Consider the following 16,162-nt stretch of genomic DNA (forward strand, 5'->3'; position numbering starts at 1 on the left):
AGGGGAAATACTCAGTGGGAGTTTTCTTCTGGACTGCTCTCATTTACATTAGGTTTGAAAGACTTCATCAAGTCATGCGTTTTGAAAAGCTTTCTGAGGTGAAACTTCCTGGGTTTTAGATGCTTATATAATTTTGTACGTGGGAGTCATCTGTCCTGTTTTGATGAAAACACTTCAAAAAGTTGAATTTTAAACCAACTTTGTAAGATCCAGCCTGACTTTTTTTTTTTTTTTCCTTTGTCAATAATTTAGAAAATAACATGAAAACAGCTGGAAAGTATCCCAGTCCCTGAGGTGGGGTGAAACCTTTCCTCAGCCTCAGTGAGAAAATTGTTGCAGAGTTTAGCATGATTGCCATTTTTATCCTGCCTCTAACAGTGCACTTAAAAAGTCATTTAAACTTTTGAAACCATCATCATCTTCCAGGAATTGTTTCTCCTGCCCTTTTTCTGCAGTTCAACTATTGTGCACCCTTCAGGAGCCTCAGCAACAGCAGCAGGGAGCTTTGCTTTCCAGGACAATGGATTCCCATTGCTTTTCTTGCTGCCTCCTCCTGGCACTGGCTCTAGCATCCAAACTTAAATTGCTCGTAATTTAGCCACTGGAACAGTTTGCCCAGAGAAATTGTGGGTGTCCCATTCCTGGAAGGATTCAAGGAAAGGCTGGATGGGGCCCTCATCAACCTGATCTAGTGGGAGACATCCCTGTCCATGGCAGGGGGGTTGGAATAGATGATTTTTAAGGTCTCTTCCAACCCAAACCTGTGATTTTTTTTTGATTCTCGTATGTGTTTGAAGTGTAAGAGGTACCATTACTTGGTCTCTCTGTGTCGTTTTAAGTCCTGGAGGTGTTTTGTAATCAGAATCTTGCAGCAGCCACTAGGAAAATGGCAAGGAGGTGATCACATTTCTGTGTTCAAGCACATTTTGGTTTTAGAGTAGTGGAGTCTGAGCAAGAAGTGCTGATTGTCCTGCCGGCCCTGGGAAGGAGTGGGAATTTTATCAGTAGATATAATGTGGCACTGCAACAAAACTGGCAAAAAACATCAAAACCATGAGATTTTTCCAAAGTGACACCTCAATCCAGCAAAGAGCTGGAGCACAACAGTCTTGGGAATTAGTCTACCACAGATTCAGTGCCCAGACAGATTTAGGATGCTCGTAATCATAGGGAACTTTGGGATATTTAAGTCCAACTTGTAATAAAAAGAGACTGAAAAACTGATGTTGTAAGGTAAAATGTGATGCAAAAGCTTGGCTTCTGGGACCACAACACCCTGCTTGATTGTATGCCACAATTCCATCTTATTCAGCGGCGTTCCACAATGAGGATGTAATGATAACTCTAAGTAAGCTGATGATTTATCTCCTCCATAAGGCACGGTTGTTGCAAAACTGCCTATCAGATATTTTCAGAGCACTATCCTTCACAAGCCCTTATTTAATGCAGTTATATTTGCATGCACACCCCTCTCTTCCCATTTGCCATTTGTCACTGAGATAGCAAATTACATTCATCAGGATCCATTCATTCCCCTGGTTTCGCTGAATACAGGATTATCTCGGCTGTGTCAGCTGCCCTATGACTGGGAGCTGTGAAAAATGGAGGTTGCCTTCACATATTCCAAACCTGTATCTCCAAAGGACAGTAGGTATTAAGCTGGAAAAGATTAATGGGCTTTATGTCACCGTGTTTGTGTGGTACAGAAGTGAGTTGTGCAGATTGATGGATATCTTGGCAAAGAACAAATGCATTCTTAAACTACTCTCCTGGCCCTTCCCTGACAAGTTTTAGTGACCATCAAAAGAAATATACTGAGACGTTCCCTTAAATCCTAGGCTGGTTTTGCGGTTTTTTTTCACTATTAGGAAAATGAAAAACTTTTTTGTAGTTGAGAACGAAACCACACATGGATTATTAAGGACTGGTTATTTTATAGCCTGTGTGTGTTTATATTGCCACTACAGGACTGTCACATCTTACTTGTCGTATAATCGTGCAGTAACTGGGACATATACAAATGGCTGACAACAAAATTGTGAATTCATGTGAAAATGCTGTTATAATTTCTTGTTTGAGATCCAGGTTGGTTCTTTAGGACAGTCATTCTGCTTGCGAGGCAGATGCTTTGTTCACACACAAATAACAGCTCAGCACAAAGAAGGCCAAAAGAGAAAGCTCTACCTGCCCTTGAAAAATGCACTGTATTAAAAAAGTATTGAAGGTATTCACAGAGTGAATTCCCTCACAAAGAATAAGTAACTTGTAAAAAACAATCAGTGTATAAGGGAAAATGAGTTATCAGTATTGATTCACAGAATATATGGAAGCATTGAAAAGATATTTCCACCAGAGGAAAAGCAGTGGTGTGCAGTGAAGCTTGTGAACTTTGCATGTGACCATTGATGGGATTTTTTTTTTTTTTTTAAAGTGGTTTTTTTTTTTTTTTTTTTTTTTTTGTCAAAAGAGAGCAGGAAAAAAAAAACCACAAACAGCATTCTACTCTACTTCTGCTGTTCTTGTTTCTGTGGGACCTTGGACACATGAAATCTTCACCTGGGAGCAGGGATCTATCAGAACTATCACAGAAGTGGCATGCTGACCTGTGCTTGGGGACTGTTGGTTAATGTCCTCCACTGGAAAGTTTTTTGATTTTTAATATGTTTCAGTTGTGTGGAGATAGGTTTGGGCCACAGTGATAACTGCACTCATGTGTCTGGTATGTGTGTGATCCTGGGAGCATCAACAGCCCTCAGCTGTTGGATATGAGCAGACCTGTAGGACCAGGCACAAAGGACATGGAGAGATATTCTGGCCATATTTTGAATTTTTATTGAGTTTCACTGTTAAATGTGTTGCTACTTCATTTTGGTTTCGAGACAGAGATTGCTGCAAAGCCTCGTGTACTAGGATGTTGTTTGTATTAATATTTTAAGTTGGTAGTAAATTTCTGGTGGGGTTTTTGTTGGGTTTGGTTTGGTTTTTTAAATTGCCCTTAGACTTTTAGTTATCTTTCTTCCAAGCTAAGTGTGTGTTCCATCATGAAGTAGGATATTAAAGCAGTAATAATAACTTTCTAATTCTGTTTTTAACTACAGTAGGACCACCATAGAAACCATTCCACTCTGTGATGAGCATAAATAATTTTATAATTCATATAGTTTCTATTATTTTTTTTCTTCAATGGCTAGCTAAGTAATATGGTGGTTTAAGTAAGAGTTGCTTCTTCACAGCTCCACAGATATTTGATCTTGATGCAATATCCTAACTCTCCATTAATACCACTACTTGCAAGAGGTTTGCAGTAATGTGAATTTTTATTTAGGCTTTCACTTTGGATTCCAAAGAATCTCAAAATTCAAATCCAGGAAAACCAGAGAGCAGTGCCCTGAGAGAGAGTGCATTTTTTCCCTGGATTGAAGGGTAATCCACAGATATCCTGTTTTCCTGAAGCTGGGCTCATTTGTGTGATTGCAAGGTCAAGCAAACACAGGGTGTTTTGGCTCAGGTCTGCAAAAGCTGTGCCAAGAGAAATGCTCTTAAGGCTAGGTGAATAGCTTTGTGAACATCATCACACAGTTGGTTGATTGTCAAATTCACCGTATCACCAGTCTGACACCTCTGCCCTGCTTAAATCCTGCTCCGAGGATGAAGGCAGCACCAAAGCTTTCTATTTGCCATAAATACGTGACTGGGGTTCTTTTTAGGAGTAATTCTGCAGTTATAGACCATGATGTCATGCCAAAAGGAGCAGACAGTCAGCTAGGCTTTATGCTCTAATGGTTCCTGTGAAATTAGTAATAATACCAGGAGGCTGAATTTTAATTTACAGTGCTATGAAATAAGTATTTATGGGGCCTGAAACATTCAACTTCAGAAAATGGGTGAAAACTTCTGGCCTCAACCCTGCTGGTCTCCAAGGGGAGACGCAGTCCCCTCTGCTCTGCTTGGACAGGCAGGCTGCTATCTGGACAGCTGGCCAGATGTTCATGGTGCTCGAGAAAGGCAGCATCCTTGGCAAAGTGCATCACAGCTGCTGGGAAGTGTATGGCAGCTGGCTGTGTTATTCCACAAAGCTGGCATTTCCATCTGCTGGTTGCAATAGGATTACCAGAGGATCAGATCAGGTGGAGGCTGGGCCAAAGGGGAGACTGTCAGCATCAAGAGAGAGCATCATCTACCAGTATTTTTTTAGCAGAGCAGAACCAGATGTTGGTCTCTGTACTTCTGTATGTGGCCAGTTCAGTGCATCAGCCCAGTTACAGGCAGAAAGGAACTGCCAGAAGAGGAGAAAAGATAGGGGACTCTGTCAGAAAAAAACAGCAAAGGCAAATAGGATACCTGAAGATAAGCACGGGGAAGATATGAACTTCAGAACAGAAAACTGAGCCCTTGTCACAGAAACAGAAGAGATTTTACATCATATACAGGGACCAGCTAGAGCACTCGTAGCCTGGTCCTGGAGTGCATTAAAAATCTCCTTCTCCTTGTTCTGAGCTTCTCACAGCTCAGAAATTTTGATTCTGTGAGAGCATGCCTTGGAAACCTGGCTTAGGCTGCTTTGTTCTCACTGGTCTCTACAAGGTTAATTTTGCTAGGCAGTGAAAGCTGGCAGGGCTGCCCATGCAACCATGGTCCAAACAAAGGAAAATGTTCAAAATCATTGAATTCTAAGAAAGTTTGAGTTGGGAGGAGCCTCACAGACCATCTCATTCCAAACTCCCTGCTACGGGGGTCTTTTTAGACCAGGTTGCTCAAAGCCCCTTACAACTTTGACGGGTCAATGCGTATTGATGGGTTCAGGCAGCTCTGAACTGTGACTTTTAAGGATATCTTTGAGAAAGTATGTAACATTTAGGGTAATGAAATGTCTCCATCAGAAGAACTTGAATTCTTGAGGAAGCAAATGTTCTGTCTGGTGCTACAGCGCACAGGTGCCAATCCAAGCATGCTGAAGTGAATGAAAAAAAAAAAAATCTGTTTTGCTTCACTGAGTTTTGAACTGAATCCATGGAGTTTTGATAAACTGAAAATGTTTCCTCAAACTTCTGGTGTTCAGTGCTGCCTTATGACAGTGGGATCAGGCAAGAGTGTTTCATAGGAAAGGGATTTGCTACACCTCCAAAGAGCAAAAAGCTGCTTCCTTCTCTTTGTGCTGTATTATCATCCATTTGATTTGGGTTTGGGAAACATTTTTTGCAAGTTCTCATTGTTTTTCTATCGTGTATTTTCTGGTAAGATTTAAGTGATGATGAAGCTTTTTTGTTGCATATAAAAAGCAGTCACTTCTGCTAGAGAAATGTCTTGGTGTTGGAGTCATGCATGAAATACTTGGGAGTGCTGAAACACACTTGGGGTTGTTTTCTTTGCAAGCTGTTATTTTGTTGGGACACAGGGTGGCAGTGACATGGAAACACTCATTATATGAAATAGTCCAGAAAGCCTTTTGATCAGTGTTCTGCTTCAGATCTGTGTTTGATATATCCAGCTTGGCACTTGAGTATGCAGACAGCTACACCTATGAAAGCACTTGGCATGTCCTGTGGATTGTGCTTGGCAATAACTCTTTGAAGCAATGCATTGGTGCACAGCCAGGTGTCCTCTAGGCAGAGAGGAGAATCACACAACCTGCCTGAGACCACAGTAAAAGAGCTGAGATAAAAACATAGATATTTTGGAATAAATAGAGAATCACAGACAGGCCTTAAGGGACCTTAAAGTTTATCTCATTCCAACCCCCCTGCCATGGCCAGGAACACCTTCCACTACACCAGGTCACTCCGAGCCCCATCCAGCCTGGCCTTAAACGCTTTCAGGGATGGGACATCCCCAACTTCTCTGGGCAAACTGTGCCAGTGCCTCACCACCCTCATTGTAAGGAATTTCTTCCTAACATCTAATCTTAATCTCTTCTTTTTTAGTTTAAAACCATTTCCCCTTATCCTGTCTCTATATGTCCATGTAAGAAATCCCTCTCTGGTTTTTTTGTTTTTTTTTTTTTTTTTTTTTTTTTTAATATAGATACAGCTGCAAATTCCTACTATAGCAGCAGCTTCATGCAGAGATGTGCATGTAAACATTCAGTGTGTTCCCACACAGTGCAGTAGAGGGCAGAATCCTTTAGGATGAGTTTAAGGGACCCTCAGCAGCTTTCCATCATTGCTGTGCTGTGCTTGTCCCTAAGCACCCACCTGCCCAGCCTTCCATGGAGCTCTCATAGACTGTCAGTGGTCTGTGAGTGAACTCACCCAAGGTGCAGCAATTCACCACTAAGTCGAAAACTCACAGCATAAAGTGCTCTCAAAGCCACCAACTAACAAAACCCCAAAGATCAAAAACCAGGAAGAAATGTTTTTGCCATTTCCTTTGAACTAAGATCAGTGCTGCTGCTGTTAGACCAACTGTGCTTTAATACCTATACCTCATGAACTGAAAACACCAGTGGAGATGTTTTCAGTTCACGAGATATGGCTGTATCCTTCTAAAATTCTGGAGTTAAGATCCATTCTACTGCAAAAAAAGGTGTCCAAGGCCAGTCTGAACGGGGCTTGCAGGAGTCAGATCTAGTGGAAGGTTCTTGCCCACAATGAGGGTATTGGCACTGGATTATTATTGAGGTCCCTTCCAACCCAAACCATTCTGTGATTCTAAAAAAATAGTCTGAGTCCTGTAAGCCCTGCAGAATTTACTAATTCTTATCAGGTGCTGCTAACAAAACCACCTGGAAGCTGTCCCCATCAAAATTAAATAAAGCCTGGCAATGAAAGCAGGGCCCAAGGCAAAAAATAAACAATCCAATGTACTCACAGCCTTGAGCTGTGAAGATGCCTAAGTGACCAGCTCATGCATTTCAACTCCCTTCTTCCTGTACTGCAGTGCTCTTGATTTTGGGGTTCTTTGATCCACCTATTCACAGTTGCAAAGTGAGCAGAATTTAATCAGGCTCTGACAGGGCATGGTAGATTTTAATACCAGCCTTCAAAAAAGAGCTGTCGATCAGGGATGAGCTCTAATACCTTCAGCCTGGAGCTCCTTTACAGTTCTGCTGCAGCTGAGTGGTGCTTGGTCAGCAGTGGAGAGGAGCTGGGCATCTGCAAAAGGCACTGGGGTTTATCTGGGCACTATCAGGGGAGCCCACAGGGGTTATTCCTCACCCTCTCTGGAAGGGATGGTGTGACACTCTAATGAAGCTGGAATTTTCAGGCCACGTGAGAGGAGAGATTGCCTTGTTGAATGAAGGAGTGGCTTTCCTAACTGAGCCTCCCAAAAATCCTGCTGAGCTTTTGTTGGCCAACAGGCAAAGTAGTTAGATAGTCACTTGGAATAAACCTTTCCTTGTTGTAGCTGGAATGGGCATAGTGAGGACAAGGGTTACTTTCTCTACCTAATCTCAAGTTATTTTAGCTGGGGATACTAGATAAAATAGTCAGTGACTGGCAGTGTTAGAATAGGGGTTAATTTCAGATTTACTATCTGCCAACACATGCCATTCAGTCAGATAAACACAGGATTTCAGCTGTCATCACAGTATCTTATGCATACTTGAAAATAGAGCAGTTTTTCTCACATCGAGAAGAAATGGAACAGGTTTATATATAGGATATGTACAAGCAGGAGGCTAGAAATTTTGAAATAGTTTGCCAGTTCTGGAGAGATTCCCTATTTTTAAATTACAGAATTATATTAGAAGTACTAGAAATTCTCCTGGAGAAATTTTGTTATTTCAAGCTGTACTGAATAAATAAAAGTAAAGGAGACACCTTGAGAAGTTGGACTATAAGAATAAGGCAAATTTCTGTAGGATTTTCAGCAGACAATATGAGACTGTGCAGAGACTCAGAAACTTCTCTGTGTGGGAATATCCTTCCTCCTCTGCTTTATACATTTCCATCCTTGCTCTTTTGTCTGTTCTGGTTCATTGGGCCTATCACTTTTAATGCTTGAAAGTCTGCAAGGCAGAGAGGGAAGATGACAATCTAGCAACACCCCAGCAATATCTTAACTCAATTTTCACAAGAAATGTAATTTGAGCACTTGCTGATTAAAGCCTCCCTCCCTCCTGAAAACACCCAGCTTAGGCAGAATCATAGAATAGTTTGGATTGGTAGGAACCTTAAATATTGTGTCAAATCTCATGTAGATAAAATGTAACACTTCTTGGCAATGATGCTTTACATTATGAATTTGTGAGTATGGAGAGGAGCACAGCTTTTTGGCTTGAGCACATAACTAGTATTGGAGTTTTTTATTAAATCCCTTTTGAAGAGTAGCTGATGCCACGGTCCAGAATATTTTAAGATCCAGCCTGGTTTGTTTACGAGGGATGCACAGAACAGCTTGGCTCTGTAAGCATCATATGAACAGACAGCAGCAGGGAGTTTTCTTGCTGAAAAATCTGCTGACAGGCTTCCCTACTCTGCTCTGCTGCCTTCTCTCCTGCTCACAGGCCTCCTTCCCCCTTAACACCAATGCAGCTTGTAGCTTCAGTCTCATAGAGTGTCACAGAATCAGTAAGGTTGGAGATCTCCAAGGTCTTCATGTTTAACCTTTGAGTGAATTCCACTTTTCCCACTAACCCCTATTGCAATGTGCCACATATATTCACTTTTTGATCATTTCTAGGGATGGGAACTCCATCACATCCCTGGGGAACCTGTTCTAGTGCTTAACCACTCTTTCAATGAACAAATTTTTCCAAATATCAAACCTGATCCTCCCCTGGTGCAGCTTGAGGCCATTACTCCTTGTACTATTGCTAGTTGTGGTATTATGTACCTAGTCTGAGCATTCAGGTTTTGTCATCACCTTTTGTTCCAAGATGGCCTTGTTAGTAGCTGCTGGTATTTTCCAGCATAACTGGAGCTTGCCTGCTCTCATCCCCTTCTGTATTCCATTGGGCTGTGCTGAAGTGAGCTCAGAAATGATGTCCTGAGCTGTTCAGCATTACAGCGTCTTTGAAGCCAAGGCTTGGACTTCACTTCTAAGAGCAGCTGCTGCAAAAGGACAGCATCTTCTGCTGAAGATAAGGCAAAGAATTCATGTCTTGAGAGCATTCCTCTCACTGTTCCCCTGCAGGGGGGAGGCTTTGCTAGCACATGCAAGGCACTCTTGAGGAGTTCTGCTATGACAGATTGTCTTATTGCCCGTGGAGACACCATGACAGCATAAGATGCCAAATTTCCTGTTCCCTTTGTGGTTAAGCTCTTACACACTTCAGAGAAAGAAATGATTACTGAGTTGTAGGTCCCTCAGCTCAGCTGTAAGAGGGTCTTTTGTTTTCCAGAGCACCCCTCCAAGCTGGGTTTTGGCTACAGAGGCATTTTGTGCTGGGCAATGCAAATAAATAAAACAAAGATAACGCAAGGCTGAAGTCCAGTGTGGGTGTTTTTCAGCCTTAAGGGCTTTAGATTTTTGGATTTTATTTTGTTTAGCTTTCTTATTATTTCTGGTCTATTTCAGAAGAGCTTTTCACATGCAGTGATTTCCCAAAGAATGTATTTGAACTCATTGGTGGGTGGTGCATACATTATGGGCTGTGGTTTCATTGATATGCTCAGCCTCACTAAGTAGATGGCATATTAAATGTTTTATTTACCCCGTGTGCTACCTGTCATCTAATCAGCTTTTGTGTTTCTGCTGCATTCTGTTTGTATTATAGCGAGAATAAGTGGTTTCATGTAAATTAAAACCACATGAAACCTTTTAAAGCCATTTTAAAATACTAAATGGGTTTGCAAATAGGTTTGTCGGACAAGGATTGGAAAAAGAGCTCTTTGCTTACCCATTTACTCTTCTGTATGCTTATTAGAAGTCCCCATGTGACTTTTTCATCAAACATTGCATCCCAGTTCTCATCTGGAATGCCAAAGTCATTTATACTGTGCTCGAGAGCAGTTTGCATAAACAGGAGGCAGTTAACAAAGAATACAGTTGTGAGCTGTGATTGCAAAGGTTATATTATAAATTACAACACAGAGGTACAATAAAGCCAAGATGTGAAGCCCTGTTTTCTTGTTTGCCTGGAGCATAAAAGCACGTTGGCTTAAAAGTTTCTTTGCCTTTATTGAGTGTTGTTGCCACTATGGATGATTGTGAGGCTTTCAACTGTGGATCAATTTTGTTTCTTACAGGTGGATCGTATCATCTTCTGTGTCTTTTTGGAGGTTGACTACAAAATTTTCAAGAAGAAAATGGGCGAGTTTTTCCCTCTAGGTAGGTACAGTAACCGACTACCATCTGACTTCAAAAAAACACGCAGAAAAAAAATGCAACAGTTGCCATCTTTTCTTCTTTCCAAAGCCAAATACTGAAACGTGGACTTTCTTTAAAGATCAGCTGCACATAGAGGCTCTGATCCTGCACAAATGCAGACATTTAAAATGTGTAAACCATTAAAACTACTCCTAATACTGCTTTTGTATGCTCAGTACAGCTAGCTAATCTCTTCATTTCACTCTGTATATGTATCTTTTCCCAAAACTTGGTGCATGGTGACGGCTCTCTTGACTCTTGAGAAATTATTTGCACTAATGTATACAGCTCCTAGTATACCTTGCTTTTCCATCCACTTTGTACACACTTTGGTCTTTCATTAACAATGCTGGTAAGGTTTCTCTGGGTCTCAAAAGATACCACAGGGGTTAGAGCCCAACTGTGTCTGAATGAGGATTTTAAACTTGAGCTGTCCCTGTGTAAGGATGAATGGGAGAAAGATGGCTCTCACTGGAGCACTTGGGAAATGTTAGCAATTCATCTTGGATTTCACACAGGAGGTTGCTTTCCAGATTTAAGGAAAGCTGGTGGATAGTAAATTTGCTAATCCCCCTCCTCCTATAAGGCTGCAAGTTAATTTTATCCTACATCATTAGAAATCTGCTCTCTGTCATTTTATCAACCCTAAAACTCCTCCCATCCTATTTTGCTTTGTGCTTACATCAGTCCAACTATGTGTGTGAAAAGATCCAGATTTTAGTATTTTGTTTTATCTCCCAATACTCCCCATCCTGTCTATCTATTGGAAAATGGCCCTGGAGTAATAGGAAGCAGAGCTTTGGTGTCTTCAGAGTCCTATTAATTTCACAGGACCCTGTTGTCACTGTAGCCACAGTGGTTTTTTTTTTCCTTTTGCTTTGTCTGGTAGCATGGAAATTGTGATATTTTTGTCTCATCTCGCTAGAACAGAGCTTTTTTGTAGATGGCTTTGTAATTGCCAGTTTGCAGTGATTGGCAGCTGAAACTTAAAGACCTATTGAATTATTCAGGTAGCATTGAATGACGTCTAACCACTTAATAATATTTTTGTCTGGAGCACACTGAGCATGCATCTCAAGAAGCTGCATTCATGTCTAATCCATTCATTGAGTGATTTTATTTCTTTGTCAGCATACCCAACCCAAAGGATAAAGTGGCAGTACCCTGCCTACTGTTCCTGGCTGTGTTACTGCTCTTCAGATTAAGTGAGAGGAGAATATAGCATCATTTTGTCAACAAATCCAGAATATTAATGCTCACTTAAGGCCTTGGAAATCATGGTGTAAAGACTGGTATTGTTTCTATAAATGCAAAACCCACTTGGGTTTGAAAGTTTGAGAGACAAGAAGATGCTTCAGAGCTGTATCATGACAAGCCCAAAGTCAGAAAAACAGCAAAGTGGAAGATGCATTTCATCTGGATTTTTTTTTAAAACCTGACATTGTTGAACTCCTTTCTACAAAGAACCTGTGCAGCTGGTCTCATGTTATAGAAAAACATGTAATTGTTTTATACCACATTATGTAGATGATCCGCCTTAGCATAGTTTTAAAACTATGTTTATTCTCATGTATGTAAAGGTTTTATGATTTTTTTTTTTTGCTCAAACTAAAATTGGGATTCTGATATGTGACCATAGACAGGTGGTCATGGTAGGGACCCTCTAAATCCAGTGGTCTGTGTATGTGGCTATACAAAAGGTTCATCCAAAATTTACAACTGGCCAGAGAAAGTTTAGTTCTCAGTATCCAAAATTTAGATAGATTATGATAGGATTAGGTATAGGTTATTAAAATACCTTAGGACTCATTTTCATAGACTTCTGGTTGCAGTTTTCTCATAACTAATGATTCTGATTTTGACATGCCTTAATGTTACTGGGCATCTGCTGTCTTGATTAGCCAGAGCCTTCAAAGAAACCAATTCAGGTCTAGAACTTTATTCCTGATGCAGTGAAGGATTTCCTGTGGGTGGGTCAGTAGCCAGGGATTCAGGAAGTTTTTATTTTTAGTGTCTTTAGATATTCAGCTTGTGAGGAGACAGAGAGAGGCAGGACTTTCTTCCCAAGTGACTGTCCTGTAGTGTGACTGGAGAAATGGTCAGTATTTGTCTTCTGGAGTGCCCTAACCATTAATGTACAGCTTCAGGCTTTCTTTGCCAGCTTGAAATGACACCTTTCCACAGGGTACCACCATTTCAGATATCTTGGGAATTGCCATCTACCTTTAACACAGCAGACTTGGACAAGTTATCAGCTGTAGAGATATCCCTTCTCTCTGCAGGACTGGTTTCCTGCCCAGAAGACTTAGCTAACATGGCTCTGTGTGAAGGAGTTAGCAACTACCTCTGCCTTTGGCAGTAAATTCCTGATATTTCTACCATGGAAGAAATTTAAGAAACTAGTGTTTTTATTTTGGTTTAAAGGAAATCTATTAATTTAGTGAAATTAAAGCCTTTAAGGATAGGCTTGCCCTAAATTTAAATTGATAGAACACTATCTAAACACTCACAGGAGGGAATAAAACTGAGGTATTGCTTTAAGCTTAGAGGAAAAAACATCAAGGCATTTTAAAAGTGCATCTTGCATTCAGAAACATTGTGAAATATATCTACTTTAATAGATGTGGACAAAAATGCTTAGAAAGGAGAATATATTCATGGAGTTATATACATAAATAGTTATTACTTTAAACCCACTGCATTAATAAATCCAAAACTACATGCAAGTGCTTGAGCTAGTCAAGTGATAATGAAATGAAGCTAGAATTACACCTCAGTGCATTAGAGTAAGTGGAATATAGATATAGGGAAATTGTTCCATTACTTGAACATATCATTAGGTCTATTTTGCAAGTGGAATGCCAGAGAAATTAGTCAAGTAATAATATTGATATCAAGACAACTGCCAAGAGCTTTGTCATTTTCAAACTTCAAATATATAGGGGAAAGAGACAGACCTCCAAGTACTGTCATGTCTTAGCAGTGTAGCAAAGTTGTGCAGTAACTGAGCAATTGTAACTGTCTCAGCATTTCTGATTCAATCTCAGTGATTACAGAACCCAAGCCAGAGCCAGCATGTTCTAAGGGGGAACTGAGCACCACTTATCTTTAATTCAGATGTAGGTTCTCAGTCAATGTTGTCCAGAAAAGTCCTCGTTTGGTTAAGTAAAGGGTCCTAGTCAAGGCAGAATTTTCTATTGATCCTCTGGGGTTTTGCTGAGAAGATTTTGTATTTCTAGCAAGAAAAGAGCTGTAGAAAGAACAACTTTATTTGCTTAAGATGGATCACTGTTTTAATATACTAAACAGTGCCACAGTGATGGGTTTTTTCCTTTTTATGAATTGAGTCCTATCTCCTTGTGCAATGATGTAGCCCAGCTATTCTCCCTTCACCTGTGTTGAACATTCTCTCTACTTAAACTGAGGGAATGTCTTTCAGGCAAATAAAATATCTTTGCCTGCAGGTCTGGCTGTCATGTGTAGTTCTTACATTGCTGGATTCCTTGCTATTAGTAATAATGAGTAAGTTTTCTGGGAAAGGAACTGCTACTTAGATAATTTTTGCTTTTGGAATGCATCGTTTCTTCTAATAGAACTCTATATGGAGTGCAGCCATTAGGTGTTACTTTTCTTGTTAACTATACATATTTATAAGATTTACCCAAAAATGGGACCTCCCTTGAAAAGCTAAATTTGTCAACATTTGCCTTGGAGTGATACATGCTTCTAGGATTCTATACACAGGAAAATTAAGAGCCTTTGTAAATAGTTGCCAGCTGGAGCAAAGTTACCTTTTTTCTTTTCTTGCTGTATTCTGTGTACACAAAGCTACTTAATATGTCAGACAGATAATCTTGTAAGGACCTTTGGCAAATGCTTATTTTTCATGGTGGCTGTCAAATATTATAAACGGTTTATCTTCAATTGTAATGCTTAAAGTATTTCTAAATCTACCACCTGTTACCAGAGGATTGGAGAGGAGAAACATTTTTTTTCTGAAAATGTTTTTCAGACAAAAATAATGCTATAAAAGGGATGTCCTGTGAAGCTGCAGCATCCAATATTATATTGCTTCTTGCTACTTTAAACAGAGTAACAAAATTACTTCACTAAAACATTGCAAAAAATTTTGAAGATAGGACATTTGCGCTTTGATTAGGCCAGGTGACAGATGGAAGGTGCATGCTTTTTTAGAGCTAATGAAAGGATGCTGATCCTAAGAGCTTTTTTTTTTTTTTTTTTTTTTTTTGAGCCATTATCAGTTGGTGCTAGGAAAAAGAGAGAGGGATTGCTTCATCTTGAGAAAACTTTCCCTTCCCTCTATTACAGGTTATGATATTTAATGCATTTTCTGCTTTCATCCTGGTTGATGAAAACACTGTTTCCCCTACCCAAACCATATGGATGAGAGCTGCTGCCTTATAATAATTCTCCTGTCACTTCAGGAGGGTGCACAGCATCCCGCTTGTGCATAAAATGTGCAAATATATTACAATTGCAGAGGAAATTCATTGTTAAGAGATCTCCCAGGCTTGGAATCAAATTGGAAACTGTCTAAATGGCTGAATGAAGGCCTTTGTATTAAAAAGGCCAATCTCTGCACTAATACGTGAGCGAACTCCTAAACAGGGGCTGTAATTTCTGTACTGGTATTGAGAGGCAACTCTCTCTCTCTCTGCTTACTATGGCAGACTGCACTGGGGCTGGAGCATTTCTCTGCATGAGCAAAGGAGTCATAAGTTAGCCCTTAGCAAGTAATCCAGTATCAAATGGATAATTCAGCTGATAAATTTAGCCTCTCTATTTACATTTGCAGTGTTCATGAGCCAATTCATTTCCATAATTCATCACCTGAATATATTCCACAAAATATTTTTTCATGGGCTTTATTTTACTCTGTGGAGTGGTGCCAAGCAGTTTACTGGAAGTGCCCAATATCCTTTATGGGAGGTTTCACCTGGGCAGTGATTTGCCTCATCAGTCACAAGGCTCTGGTTTTCTGACTGGCTCAGGCTAGAGTACAAAGGCCACCAGGGTTTGGTGTCCCTTAGGGGGTAAGATTTTGGGGGAGAGTTTGATATCTCTTTGGCTTTCTCTTATGATAAAAATATCTGGTTTGATATTTCTTTGGCTTTCTTCTCCTGATCAGTAAGGGCCATCCTGCAGAGTTTGGTTGCACCTGCTTTTCCTGTCTCCGTGCAGGTTTTCCACCTTGTTGTCTGCACAGCTGATGAAGGCCTGTGATCTCACAGGGTGAAACTGGAACCAGTTAAGACCATTGTATTACTCTCTCCACTGCTTTCACTCACAAAGCTTGCAAGGTGCTGTTTGCTGTCTTGCTTCCCCAACCCCATAGTTCTGATGGAGCTGTTGTATTGGGTTGCTTGGGGAACCCTGATTTCTCTGCCTCATGAAACTTTTGTCCCCTGGAGATCCTGCTTGGCTTTTCAGGTGGTGGCTGTGACATGACCATGCATCCCTTTCCTTTCCAGAGCCATGTATCAAGCCATTGAGAGCATACCAGGGTACCCCTCAGTATTTATGCAGTCATAGCCATCCAGCCTGCTCTGGGTTCCATGCCAGCATTTAACATTCCCCTCAGATTTCCAGTCTTGTGGGAGTCTTGTGTTGAGGCAGGGATGAGTGAGGATTTTTTGGTGGGTGGAAGGTGGAAGGCAGCAGTCGGTTTGGAAAAGTTGTGGTGATGCCTTGGGAAGGCTGACCTGGAACAGAGACTGGACAGAATTAAGAGAATAAAGTAGGTGTTTATTTGAAGGCCTCCAGGATCCACCTTGGGCAGGACAGAGCCTGACCAGGGCTACACCCAAGGTGGACCCAAAATGGTCACGAGATCTTACATTTTTGTAAGTTTTGGTCCATTTGCATATTGGGGTTTAATTGTCCAATTTCA

The 16,162-nt window shown here is 40.7% G+C and overlaps 1 protein-coding gene across 8 annotated transcripts in view; it reads left to right on the plus strand.

The window, feature by feature from the left end:
• Nucleotides 1-16,162, plus strand: part of MACROD2 (mono-ADP ribosylhydrolase 2) — an 866,413-nt gene that overhangs the window by 769,698 nt on the left and 80,553 nt on the right. For all 8 annotated transcript variants that reach the window (XM_083858375.1, XM_083858373.1, XM_083858372.1 and 5 more), the window contains one exon: nucleotides 10,131-10,212. In XM_083858375.1, the coding sequence (XP_083714501.1) occupies nucleotides 10,131-10,212 (82 nt within the window). The remainder of the gene's footprint in view (nucleotides 1-10,130; nucleotides 10,213-16,162) is intronic.

Source organism: Zosterops lateralis (assembly GCF_965231275.1).
Source record: "Zosterops lateralis genome assembly, chromosome: 3".
NCBI classification, from domain to species: Eukaryota; Metazoa; Chordata; class Aves; order Passeriformes; family Zosteropidae; genus Zosterops; species Zosterops lateralis.